This window comes from Saccopteryx leptura, chromosome 3, assembly GCF_036850995.1.
Source record: "Saccopteryx leptura isolate mSacLep1 chromosome 3, mSacLep1_pri_phased_curated, whole genome shotgun sequence".
In the NCBI taxonomy this organism is placed as follows: Eukaryota; Metazoa; Chordata; class Mammalia; order Chiroptera; family Emballonuridae; genus Saccopteryx; species Saccopteryx leptura.
Window position 1 is genome coordinate 218,803,190 of NC_089505.1, and position 12,979 is coordinate 218,816,168.

Sequence of the window (12,979 nt, forward strand, 5' to 3'; positions counted from 1 at the left end):
TTTTAGCCTCCAGGTATATGAAAATTTTTCCATTTTTTTATTGTAGTTGATTTCCAGTTTCATGCCATTGTGGTCTAAAAAGATGATTGATATGATTTTAGTCATAAATTTATTGAGACTTGTTTTGTGTCCTAACAAGTAGTCTATCCTAGAGAATGTACCATGAACATTTGAAAAGAATGTATACTCTGCTGCTTTGGGGTGAAATTTGCTGAAGATATCAATTAAATCCAATTGATCTGTGGGGTCGCAACACACAGGTTGAGAACCGCTGATCTAGTATGTCATTTAAGGCTGCTGTTTCTTTGTTGATTTTCTATCTGGAGGATCTATCCACTGATGTCGGTGGGGTGTCTAAACTCCCTACTGTTACTGCATTGCTGTTGATCTCTCCCTTTATTTCCACCAAAATATTCTTTATATATTTAGGTGCTCCTACATTGGGTACATAAATATTTACAATGGTTATATCCTCTTGTGATTGCTCCCTTAATCATTATATAGTGACCATTGTCTCTTACTAGAGCCTTGGTTTTAAAGACTTTTGTCAGATATAAGTATTGCTACTCCAGCTTTTTTTTGTTTTCATTTGCACAAAATACTTTTTTCCATCCCTTCACTTTCAGTCTATGTGTAGCTTTTGTTCTGAAGTGGGTCTCTTGTAGACAGCATACATATGGGTCATGTTTTCTTATCCATTGAGCTACCCTGTGTCTTTTGATTGGAGCATTTAACCCATTTACATTTAAGGTTATTATTGATACTTATTTATTGCCATTTTATTTTATTTTTTAATTTAATTTAATTTTTAAGGGAGAAGAAGGGTGATAGTGAGACAGACTCCTGAATGTGCCCCGACCAAGATCCCTGGCAACCTATGTCTAGGGCTGATGCTCTAATCAGTAGAGCTATTTTTAGCACCTGAGGCTGATGCACTCAGATGAACTGAGCTATCCTCAGCTCCAGGGGCTGACACTTTAACCAATCAAGCCACTGGCTGGGAGAAGGGAAGAGAGAGAAAATTGGGAGAGGGATGGGGAGAGAAGCTGATGGTTGCTTCTATTGTGTGCCCTGATAGGGAATCAAACCCAGGACATCCATATGCCAGGTCAATACTCTGTCCACTTAGCTAACTGGCCATGGCCTATTTTATTTTTTAAACCAATAATTCTCTTCCTCCTAATTTGTTTTTTTCTTTCTTTTTCCTATGGCAGGCCCTTTAACATTTCTTGCAGTACTGGTTTGGTGATAATGAACTCCTTGAGCCTTTTTTTGTCTGAGAAGCTCTTTATTTCTCCTTCAATTTTAAATGATATCTTTGCTGAATAGAGAAGTCTTGGTTGTAGATTTTTGTTTTGCATCACTTTGAATATTTCTTGCCAATCCCTACTGGCCTGAAGTGTTTCTATTGAGAAGTCAGATGTCAGCCCGATGTGTGCTTGTCTGTAGGTAATTAACTGTTTTTCTCTTGCAGTCTTTAGGATTTTTTTTTTTGGTCCCATTTTTGACATTTTAATTAGAATAGGTTGTGGCTTCTTTAGGTTTATCTTTAATGGCACTCTGTGCTTCTTGAACTTGTATGACTTTTTCCGTCATCAGGTTAGGGAAGTTTTCAGCTATGTTATTTTCTTTCTTTCTTTTTTATTTTTGTGACAGAGAAACAAAGAGAGGGACAGATAGGGACAGATGGACAGGAAGGGAGAGAGATGAGAAGCATCAGTTTTTCGTTGTGGCACCTTAATTGTTCATTGATTGCTTTCTCTTATATGCTTTGATCAGAGGGCTTCAGCAGACTGAGGGACTCCTTGCTCAAGCCAGTGACCTTTGGCTCAAGCTGGTGAGTCTTGCTCTAACCAGATGAGCCTGCGCTCAAGTTGGTGACCCTGGGTCTCAAACCTGGGTCCTCCGCGTCCCAGTTCGACACTCTATCCACTGCGCCACCGCCTGGTCAGGCCAGCTATGATTTTTTCAAACAAGTTCTCTAACCATTGCTTGTTCTCTCCTACTTCAGGAACCCCTATGATGTGGTGTCACAGAGCTCTCTTAGAGTTTTCTCAGCCTTCTTGAGCCTCTTTTCTTTTTGCTGCTCTGCTTCTGTGCTTAAATTTATCTTGTCTTCTAAAGCACTAATTCGATCCTCCTGTTCTTCCAGCCTAAATATTGATTCCTTCTAGTGCAGCCTTCATTTCAGATATTGTATTTGCTGTTTCTGACTAGTTCTTTTTTATAGTTTCAATGCCCTTTTTAATACTTACTATATCTTTAAGTCCTCACTGAGATCATCCATTCTTACTTTAAGATCCTTGAGCATTCTAATAACCATTATTTTAATCTCTTTATCTGATAGTTTGGTTGCTTCCATTTCATTTAATACTTTTTCTGGGAATTTCTCTTGTTGATTCATTTGGGGAATATTTCTTTGCCCATTTTGTCTGTGTATTAGGTAGCTCTGCTCTGACTCCCAAATTTGTTGAGATGTCGTTATGAGGAAAGTGGGCTCAGGGGTACTAACTTCCAAGCCATCTAAGCTCTTTGCTCTAGGAATGTTTCTTGAGGGTTGTTTACCCTCCTGTTGTATGTGAACCTTGAATGCTTTTGCCCTTTTTTGGGGTAGAGTTAACCATTCAGGGTGGTTGTAACCATACAACCTTGATCATGTATATGAGACGCTGTTCAATGTCTATCCTCTAGGCAGTGGACAGCAAACTCAGTCAACAGAGCGAAATATCAACAGTACAACAATTGAAATTTCCTTTGAGAGCCAAATTTTTTAAACTTAAACTATATAGGTAGGTACATTCATTATCGAGGTAATGCCCGCACGTGGTATTTTGTGGAAGAGCCACACTCAAGGGGCCAAAGAGCTGCATTTGGCTTGCGAGCCACAGTTTGCTGACCAAAGCTCTAGGGCATAGTTATTCTCAGCAGGATCTGGTGTCTGCTGGACTCCCTCTTTGGGCATGCCCCTTGTATGACTCACTGAGTCTAGCATTGGTGCGGTCTGCGACCTACTACAGGTTGGGTTGGATTTGGGTGCAGGTTGGTATCAGACGTTGTTTGTGATCCACTGTGGCTACTTGTTTGGAGCTACCACTCTGTTCAGTGTTTATGTGTGTTTCTGTGCCTGGTATGTGTGGGAGGAGCCAACCTGTGTATAAGGGTCAATTTCCTCTTGCTTAGAGCTGACAGCGTGTTCGTAAGAGCCCAGGTTTCTCAAGATTTTCCTTCACTTTTCAGTTGCTCCACCTCCTCTTGTGGCTGTCTGGTCTACCCACAGAGTCTCTAGTCTTAATATGGCTTTTCTGTGACTTCTTGGATATAGACTTCTCTTCATTTAGTCCTAAGTTGGTTTTTCAGGGTGATTATTCTTAAATTTTAATTATAACTCCAGTTTGTTCCTAGGGGGAGGCAGTTGGAACACCCGCCTATTCCATCATCTTGGGTCCTCCAAGGGATGATTGATTTAACTTAAGCAGATTAAATTCTAATTTGAGCAATAGAGTAATTGAAATGGGCTATTCTGAGATGGGAAATAAATTTATTTATTTAGTTATTTATTTATTTAGTTATTTATTTATTTTTGGTATATAATTTTCCTCATGATGGTACTTGCTATAATTAACCCTTGTTCCTATCTACTGTTAGTCCAAAATGTTGGTCCAAAACCATTTTGGAATTCCAGTATCTGGATGGTGCTAGGATCATTCTCATCTTTTACAAAGAAATGGCAGCCTATGAGGAACCAGTTAGAGGTGGCTGAGCAGCAGGGACCTGGGCAGTTTCTAATTTATGAGGGGATGCAGTTAAGCTGGTTACAAGAGACTTTTGGTATGGTTCTATATACCGTATTTCCCCATTTATAAGACGAGCCTATGTATAAGACACACCTTAATTTGGGGTCCGAAATTTGAAAAAAAGTGTATTACGTGAAGTTATTGAACTCAAGTTTTATTCATCATAAAATTGATACAACTCCTCATTACTGTCAAAACTCCCAACTCCCATCCATTAGCTTGTTCTCATCTGTGTCTGATGACAAATCATTTTCTTCAACAATGAGCGCAAAAACATGGGAAATGCATGTAAAAAACCCTACAACCACTGTATAAGACACACCCAGTTTTTAGATCCCAAATTTTTGGGGAAAAGTGTGTCTTATATATTGGGAAATATGATAGTAATTCACACTTTTGGATAATGTACATAATATACATTAAGAGTTTTTCTGGAGCTTTTAACCTTAATTAAATGCCTGAGTGTTGTGAATATTTTAGAGATGATTTCTATGAAACAACTTTTCCAGATTGATAGGCTGTATGATTGGAAAAAAAGCCCGGACTCGGATGTGGCTACCACTTTAAAGAAGCAGAAAAAGAATACAAAAGATGAATTTGAGGAGCGAGCAAAGGCTATTATAGTGGAGTTCGCACAGCAGGTAAGGAAGTCGTCCCTGTTTATGAAGCGCCTGTGTCATCCAGAAATGTTTTCTTTGATTCCATTGTCTTTGCAGCACAGTCCGCACTTTCACTGATACTGTTCTCTTCCTCAGTCGTGGCAGCTGGTGGTTTTCATTCTTTTCCCTATCCTTTTTCCTTTGTAAATCAGGAAAGTGATTATTTCAAAGGTTTCTCCTTGTTGTTTGCATGCTCAAATTTTAAAAACTGAATTAACTTGGGAAGAAGCTGTTTTTCTGAAACATAACCAAGGCCTCAAGGATCTGCATGATCATTTTTTGAGTGTTTCTGGGTTGTCAGAATGATCAGCCGCGTGCTCACCCAGCTTCAGTCAGTCACTCCTGTTCTGGATACCGCCTCCTGGAATGATTTGCTTTTTGTGACTTTAGGGTTTGAATGCAGCTTTGTTTTATGAGAATAAAGATCCCCGCACTTTTGTGTCCTTGGTACCTACCTCTGCACATACTGGTGATGGAATGGGAAGTCTCATCTACCTTCTCGTCGAGTTAACTCAGACCATGTTGAGCAAGAGGCTTGCACACTGTGAAGAGCTGAGAGCACAGGTGATGGAGGTAATGGTCAGCTTTTCAGTTTATTGCCTTTTTTTTTTTAACAGTGTTCTTGGGTGGGCATGTTGACTGCTTTTAGATTTAATCAATGTGGTGCACTGTAGCATATATTTCATTCTCTTTGCAATGATGTCTCTTAGGTTAAGGCTCTCCCAGGAATGGGCACCACCATCGATGTAATACTGATCAACGGGGTTTTGAAGGAAGGCGATACAATTATTGTTCCTGGAGTAGAAGGGCCTATTGTAACTCAGATCCGAGGCCTCCTGTTACCTCCACCGATGAAGGAATTACGAGTGAAGGTAAGTGCCATGCCTAGTGGTAACGTGTGCAGAATTGTGGTGGTCGAAGTTCTACTGAGGTCACTTCCTCACTTGGAAAGCTGCGTAACTTACTGCAAACACACATCTCTCACTCGTATTTTAGACAGCTTCCTGCACAGGGATCATTCAGCAGAGTGGCAATGTGGGAAGCTTCTTACTGACCAACTAAGCTTTTCATGAAAATGAAAGCACAGTTGTTGTGGTTTTACACTGCTAAGTAATTTTTCATTAACATTTTTATTGTGAAGTAAAACAGGAAAGTACACAAAACATACGAACAAAAGTTTAACAAAGTTTTAGGAAGTAGACAAGCATGTCAAGGATGAGGACATCACTGACACACCAGAAGACTTTCATGTACGTCTTCCTGATCTTAGCTCCCTGCTCCCAAAATTAACCATGCTTCCATTACTATAATAGTAAATAATATCCCTGCTTTTTTATTTATAGTTTTTATACCTGAGCATGACCCCTAAAATAGTTGGGCTTTAAATCAAGTGTCGTCTCACTGTTCCTTTGTGTCCTGATTCTTTCAGTCACAAGATAATGTTAGGATTTGTCCATGTGGTTGCATCTGTAGTTCGCTCTTGTTGTGTAGTGTTCAGCGCACAAGTACATCGTGGACAGCGGGGCCCTTGCAGCTTGGAATTTTTATTGCTGCATTGCCGGGGGCTGTCATAGGGGCTGCCCCAGTGTCACTGCATGGCTCTCCGGGATGTTTGGAGGAGGTATTGCCTATGCTTAGCTCCACTCACTCTTGTCCCCATGAGTGTCACACGTTATACTTGCACTACAGTATATTGGATTTTCCATTAAGTTCCATCTTCGTCAGCTCTCGGATACGGCCAGGATTTTCAGATTTTCCCCATGTGGTGGGTGTGTAGCTCATTGCTGTCTCAGGTGGCACTGGCCTGATTGAAATATGCTTGGTTGTTTTGCTTTTTAGCCAAATTTAAATCTTTGTGAAATGTCCGTTGAGCCCTAGCATTGCCTGTCTCTAGCACAGATTTATGAGTTATTTAGTCAGCATATCAGCTATTGGTTTTCATGTATTGCATCATTTTCCCTATTCTGTTACTTCTGTTTTTTACTTTTTTTGTGGTACCTTGAGAAACAAATACATAATTTTAATGTCAATTTTTGTCAAACTTTTGTGTTTATTGCTTTTTTTTATTTTAATGAGAGAAGGGGAAGCAGAGGGACAGACTCCTGTTTGTGCCCTGTCCAGGATCTGCCCAGCAACCCACCAGGGATAATGCTCTGCCCATCTGGGGCGTTGCTCAACAATGGAGCCACTTTTTTAGCACCTGACTGAGGCAGAGGCCACGGAGCCATCCTCAGTGCCCAGGGCCAACTCGCTTGAACCAATTGAGCCCTGGCTGCAGAAGGAGAAGAGAGAGAGAGAGGGCGGAGGGGTGGAGAAGCACATGGTCGCATCATTCTCCTGTGTGCCCTGACTGGGAATTGAACCCAGGACATCCAAATGCCAGGCTGACATTCTACCACTGAGTTAACTGGCCAGGTTGTGTTTATTGCATTTTGTGTCTAGTTTAAGAATTCTTTATCCCAAGGTCATGAAAATAATATTGTGTATCATCTCCTAGTGCTAACCACTTTTCACTCAGTGTGGTAATGAATGTGTGATCTCTATAGAACCAGTATGAAAAGCATAAAGAAGTGGAAGCAGCTCAGGGGGTGAAGATTCTTGGGAAAGACCTGGAGAAAACATTGGCTGGCTTACCCCTCCTGGTGGCTTATAAAGAAGATGAAATCCCCGTGCTTAAAGTAAGTCGCTGTGTTTCTTCTAAAGCTTTTGGCCCTGGAGTGTGTGTGGCACATGCTAGATGGTGAATAAAGTGGGTGCTTGCTTGGTCTTGGTACCTTGTAGCAAATAGTTGATGCTTTTAAACTATTTCAGTTGTAAAAGATTTTTTTTAAATTAATTCAGTTTGTATAATCCTATGAATTAGCACAAATATTTATGTAAATAAAAATTAATCTAGAAGTTGTTTACGTATTATTTTAGATACCTGAATATGTAGACAGAACTAGGTACCCAGAGTCATTTTAAAGCCTACCTGCCTGTTTGGAGAAGCAGATGGCTCACTGTCCAGCATGTTTTCACAAAAAGCAAATTTTGACCCAATGTTTATTTTATTGTGAAAGAGAAGATAGGCTGTTGTCAGCCCATGGCTCATCCAGTATGCCGGGACCACTGGTTAGGCTTAAGATGACCCCAGGGAATCGGCCACCGCAGGGCCAGTGAGTACAGGGCAGGTGGCCCTCTGGTCAGTCCCAGGTATGGCGTGGGCATCTGTATCTAATGGGCACCAACATGATTGTTTTACTGACTCGGAATCTCCTCATCTTCAGAGGAGCAGTGACAGAGGTCAGGACTGCTGACGTCAGGGCATTTCAGAGTGAAGATAGGCAGAGCCGCTGGGCTCCTGTAACACATTGTATTTGGGTCGTGCTTTAACTTTTAAGATTCTTATTTTTTTATTCTGCTCACTCATCCACCTTATTTGCCAAGTAAATCAGAGTTTAAATCTACTTCAATGTTAGTAAACCTTAAAGGTGAAGTACTACATGGCTTGAATATGATCCCCGAATCCACTCCTCCACACTAGTGTAGGTCTCCTGGGCCTTGCTCTTGGTGAGACTTGGTTTCACATTTTCAGGTGAATACGGAATGAAAAACAGAAACACAGTTTATTTAACTCGAGGCTGCTGATGACAGAGTTGTGTTTACAACCATGTCAAATCTAATTTCTTTTTAAGGATGAATTGATCCATGAGTTAAAACAGACACTAAATGCCATCAAATTAGAAGAAAAAGGAGTTTATGTCCAGGCATCTACACTGGGCTCTTTGGAAGCTTTACTGGAATTTCTGAGAACATCAGAAGTGCCCGTAAGTAACTGTGCCCAACTCCAGTCAGTGGTCATGGTTTGCAGGCCTGCTCCTGTTACCTGACTCAGGTTGCTAATCTCGTGAACTCCCTGTTTACAGTATGCAGGAATTAACATTGGACCAGTTCATAAAAAAGATGTTATGAAGGCTTCAGTGATGTTGGAACACGATCCTCAGTAAGTAATTTCTCTCCTGCTGTGAAGGCTTTCGTACACCCATTTTTCTTTGACTTCTCCTTTATGACATGCTCCATTTCCACCAAATGATCTTTGATGTGTTCTGGTGTTTCAGGTATGCAGTCATTTTGGCGTTTGATGTGAGAATCGAACGGGATGCACAAGAAATGGCTGATAGTTTAGGAGTTAGAATTTTTAGTGCAGAAATTATTTATCATTTATTTGATGCCTTCACAAAATATCGACAAGACTACAAGAAACAGAAACAAGAAGAATTTAAGTAAGTTGATGATTTACTTCCTTCATGTCTTTGATAATGAAGTTGATTACTGGAGAATTACCAAATACCAGAGTGGTGTAGGCAGTGGAACCGTTGTATATGATCACGTGCCAGAGGCGGCACGCTGTGGTGGCACATCACAGCCCTGTGCGAGGCCTTAGGGCAGTGTGGGGACACGTCCTCCCTGTAGCCTTTCTGCTTTTTCATTTTGCTTACCATTGCCGATTCAGCCGACCTAGCTCTCATCATGGTTGAATGTTGGTCTTCCTTATCCGGATTGTGTGGAATGGAAGTAACAGAATTTGAGTGTGGAAATCTAGGAACTGAACCGAGCAGGCATCCATGGGAGTAAAGCTTATGTTTGCTGCACACGTCACACAGTGCCAGTGTGACAGTCCACAGATGCAGTGACCCGACCACGTCCCCGCCTCGGAGCTCAGGAGAGACAAGCAGTGAACACATAGGAAGTGGGGTTAAGTGCAGAATGAAGCTGGGAAGGACCCTGACAAGGGTGAGAGAGTATGATTAAGCAGTGGTTCAGGGAGGCTCCCGTAGTCCAAGCCAGACACAGTGGTGGCTCGGAGCAGTGACTCTCGGGAGTTACGGCTTATTCTGGGTTTCTAAAAGTAGAGCTGACTGTAAGTATTAAGATTGACTGAGACGTAGTCATGAAGTCTGCAGTGAGAAGACTTCGGCTCAGTTCAGAGGACTTGCAGCTGTGCATGCACTTTAAGCATGTGCTTGGTGAGCAGGGACAGTGGACTTTTGGGTCACCCAGTTTGGGGACAGGGTAGAGAGAGGAAGAGGTGTTTCCATGCCTGTATGGTCCCCAGAATAGATGATGCATGTGCCATGTGTTAACACCTGAAAGGAGGTCCAGCCAGGGTTCTAAGCTGCTAAGGTCCATCTTTAGGGGCAGGGCACCTAATGCTCCCGTAATGCAGCTTCCGTGAGACTTGGAGCACATGCGGTGGACAGGGAGGGGAGCGGGTGAGGAGGATGAAGCCACAAGAAGGTGGCTGGCCATGCACCCCAGCAGCCACCACTGTAGGTGAGTAGTGTCCCTGCGGCTCTGCTGGGACTGCTGAGAAAAGCGGTTTTTACCTGATGGAGGAAGTTTTATAGTCACCTGTATTTGTTTTTTAATTTTAAGTAATTTTGTAAGCTAAAAAATTCTTGGTTCTTTTCCTTTTAGGCACATAGCAGTGTTCCCCTGCAAGATGAAAATCCTCCCTCAGTATATTTTCAATTCTCGAGATCCAATAGTGATGGGCGTGACTGTGGAAGCAGGTCAGGTGAAACAAGGGACCCCCCTGTGTGTCCCTAGCAAAAATGTAAGTGACAGTTGTACTTTAAAAATAACGTCTCATCTCCTAAAGCACTAAATGGGAATCTGAGAATGGTGACAAGAAACCAAGCAGGGCTTATCACCTTATCTGCTTCTGCCTGTCTTCCTAAACATTATCATTCCTTCATCAGTCTTGGTGATTAGCACCAGTGCTTCAGCCACTGAAATTTACAGTCCTCACTCACATGTCACCAGCAGTCTCAGCTAACTCAGCTGCGGACTGTCCGGGATCCCTTCAGGCTGCACTGCTTTCGGCTGCCCCATGTTTCGTCCTTTCTGAGGAGTGCAGTCCACTGTCTGACAGGCGATCAGCTTGCATGTGCCTGGTCGTTTTGTTTCCTCAGACTAGACAGGAAGGACTGTGTGCCTCGTGCATTTCACACAGTTTGGCTCCTGGTGGCGATGCTCTGAGTACTGGGGAAGGGAGTGTGTTTTCAGCTCAGCACCTGCACTAAATAGATCCTTCCTCCTTTATCTATGGGGTTCTCTGAGTCCCTATGCTTCTCAGAGAAGTATTAACCTAAGTGGCTACAAAATTATCCCCCCCCTTTCTGTAAAGAACCCTCGGTCCCCCTGACCTTTTCATTAAGCGTCTCTATACTCAGTTCAGCTTTTGTGTTATCATTTGTTACCAGTACTTGTGAAGACAGGTTATCTTCCTCAGTGGGCACGTCTTCTTCCTTTGTGGTACAGTGGATGCCCCTGGCATCTAGTACTCGTCCTGCCCCAAACCAGGTTCTTCAGTGGGTAGTGGCACTTAGAAGTCATCTCTATCCCCTTTCAGTGGACTGAGCTAGGATGTTTGTTTACAGCAATTATTGCCTGTGTGACTTTGGTTAAACTTGTTTTCGCTCTTAATCTCTGGTATCTATTCCCAAGGAGACAGAGGAGTGTGCCTCCCACCACAACCTATAACTGAGAATGGGTTAGCACCCTCAAAATGAAATGCACAGTCCTTACCAGGCCTCTCTGACTACATCCCCTGCTCCTCACCCCTTGCTCACCACACCAACCACTCCAGGCTCCTTCTTGATTGAGAACATTTGTGCCTGCTGTTCCCTTTTATTATGGCACCCGTTGTGTGGAGGGTGGGACAGAAACAGAAAATTACACTGGATTGACAGCACTCTCCAAGTTTCCCAAAGCACACCCTCACAGCCATCTTGTGATGGGTGGAGATGTGTGGTGGTGTCATCCTGCTTGGTCAGTGAGGAAGTCCATGGAGGGTCACAGAACCAAGGCTTTGTTTTTTTCTCAGCTCTCCCACTCTAGATTGCCTGTGACTGGCGGGATTGTTCTTATTTTACAGTTTGTTGACATTGGAATAGTAACAAGTATTGAAATAAACCATAAACAAGTGGATATTGCAAAAAAAGGACAAGAAGTCTGTGTCAAAATAGAACCTATCCCTGGTGAATCTCCTAAAATGTATGGAAGACATTTTGAAGCTACAGACATTCTTGTCAGTAAGGTGAGTCTCTCCTTTACCTTTGAGAGAGGAGGGGAGTTGAGTGCTCTGATCCCCTCTGCTCAGTAGATCCGATGGGCCTGTCCTTGCTCAGGCCTCCTCTGCAGCCTGGCCTGGCCTGCCTGTGGGGTGTGCTCTGCATGGCAGGCAGGCTGCCTAACATTCCCTGAGGTCAGCACTTGCTGTTCTGGGCATTCAGTGCTTACACTGTCCACCTGCCCTTTTGCCTTGCACCTTGCAGATCAGCCGGCAGTCCATCGACGCGCTGAAGGACTGGTTCAGGGACGAGATGCAGAAGAGCGACTGGCAGCTTATTGTGGAGCTGAAGAAAGTATTTGAAATCATCTAATTTTTCCACATTGGGCAGGAATTGGAGTAAATATAAGAAAAATAAGATAAAGGAGTGGATGTATCTGGACACTGATGCACTTAAGTATGGAAGGAAAAAAATAGATGTATAAAATGTTTTCCATGAGAAACCAAGAAACTTACACTGGTTTGACAGTGGTCGAATCCATGTCCCCAGTTCCAATGTGCCTGTCCACTCGCCGCTCCTCTCCCGGCCCCTCTACTGGCTGCTGTTTTAAAGTTTGCCCTTCCCCAAACTTGGATTTTTATTACAGACCTACAGTTCTTTCCATTTTATACTGATTAAATCAGTACTGCAGTATTTGGCTAACAAAGCTTCTGCAGATTTTGTGATTCTTGGGACTTTTTTGATGTAAGACACACTTTATGCATCTGTTTTCTCCAGCATTCTTCTGCCGTATGCCCCTAGGACATTTTTAAAATAGAAAATGAGGCCCTCTGGCATTTCTTTCACTGCTTTGTGTGAAAGCACCCTGTCCAGCGCAGCCGGCTGCTGTTTCCTGCCTGCCTGCTCACGAGAGTGCACTGTAATGAGCACAGTTCTGAACTGCCAATAAAGGACATGTGCTCCCCAGGAAGCCACCAGGCCCCCGTGTCAGCGCAGCGTCTCCTGTGAGTCAGCAGCTCTCTTAAGGACAGCTATTTTATTAACTCTACTTGTGTACCAGCATACATTAACATTAGGAATTTTTATACAGCAATCTTGGCCCATTTTGTCCTAGAAAATCTATCATGCACACATTTCCTGATGAGACAATCAACAGGAAACTGATTTGTGCTTCTAAATTGTTAGAGACATCATAATGAGTTATTCATATTAGCAATCTAATTATAGGTAGTTTTACGATTTTCCTGAAAAAAATGTGGGAAGTGGAGTCCCATGAAAATATACTTTCCTAAGTATGAGAAATTTGTTAGCATCAGATTCTTACAACAGATCTGGGATGTCTGATGACCTCTTTATAGCAGTGGTGAATGAAGTGAGGGTTCTAAAAAAAATGTTCCCAAGTATTCACTGGTATGGAATTATAGACTACTTTTAAAGTGTTCTAGCATAAAATAGAGCATACACATACTTT

At 42.5% G+C, this 12,979-nt stretch overlaps 1 protein-coding gene across 2 annotated transcripts in view; it reads left to right on the forward strand.

Annotated features, from left to right (window-relative positions):
- EIF5B (eukaryotic translation initiation factor 5B) overlaps positions 1 to 12,979 on the forward strand; it is a 68,516-nt gene extending 55,537 nt beyond the window's left edge. For both annotated transcript variants that reach the window (XM_066377573.1, XM_066377574.1), the window contains exons 15-24: positions 4,304 to 4,435; positions 4,844 to 5,026; positions 5,164 to 5,325; positions 7,000 to 7,131; positions 8,128 to 8,259; positions 8,359 to 8,435; positions 8,551 to 8,715; positions 9,911 to 10,049; positions 11,373 to 11,534; positions 11,773 to 12,979. In XM_066377573.1, coding sequence (XP_066233670.1) covers positions 4,304 to 4,435; positions 4,844 to 5,026; positions 5,164 to 5,325; positions 7,000 to 7,131; positions 8,128 to 8,259; positions 8,359 to 8,435; positions 8,551 to 8,715; positions 9,911 to 10,049; positions 11,373 to 11,534; positions 11,773 to 11,880 — 1,392 coding nt within the window. In that variant the 3' untranslated portion in view covers positions 11,881 to 12,979. The remainder of the gene's footprint in view (positions 1 to 4,303; positions 4,436 to 4,843; positions 5,027 to 5,163; positions 5,326 to 6,999; positions 7,132 to 8,127; positions 8,260 to 8,358; positions 8,436 to 8,550; positions 8,716 to 9,910; positions 10,050 to 11,372; positions 11,535 to 11,772) is intronic.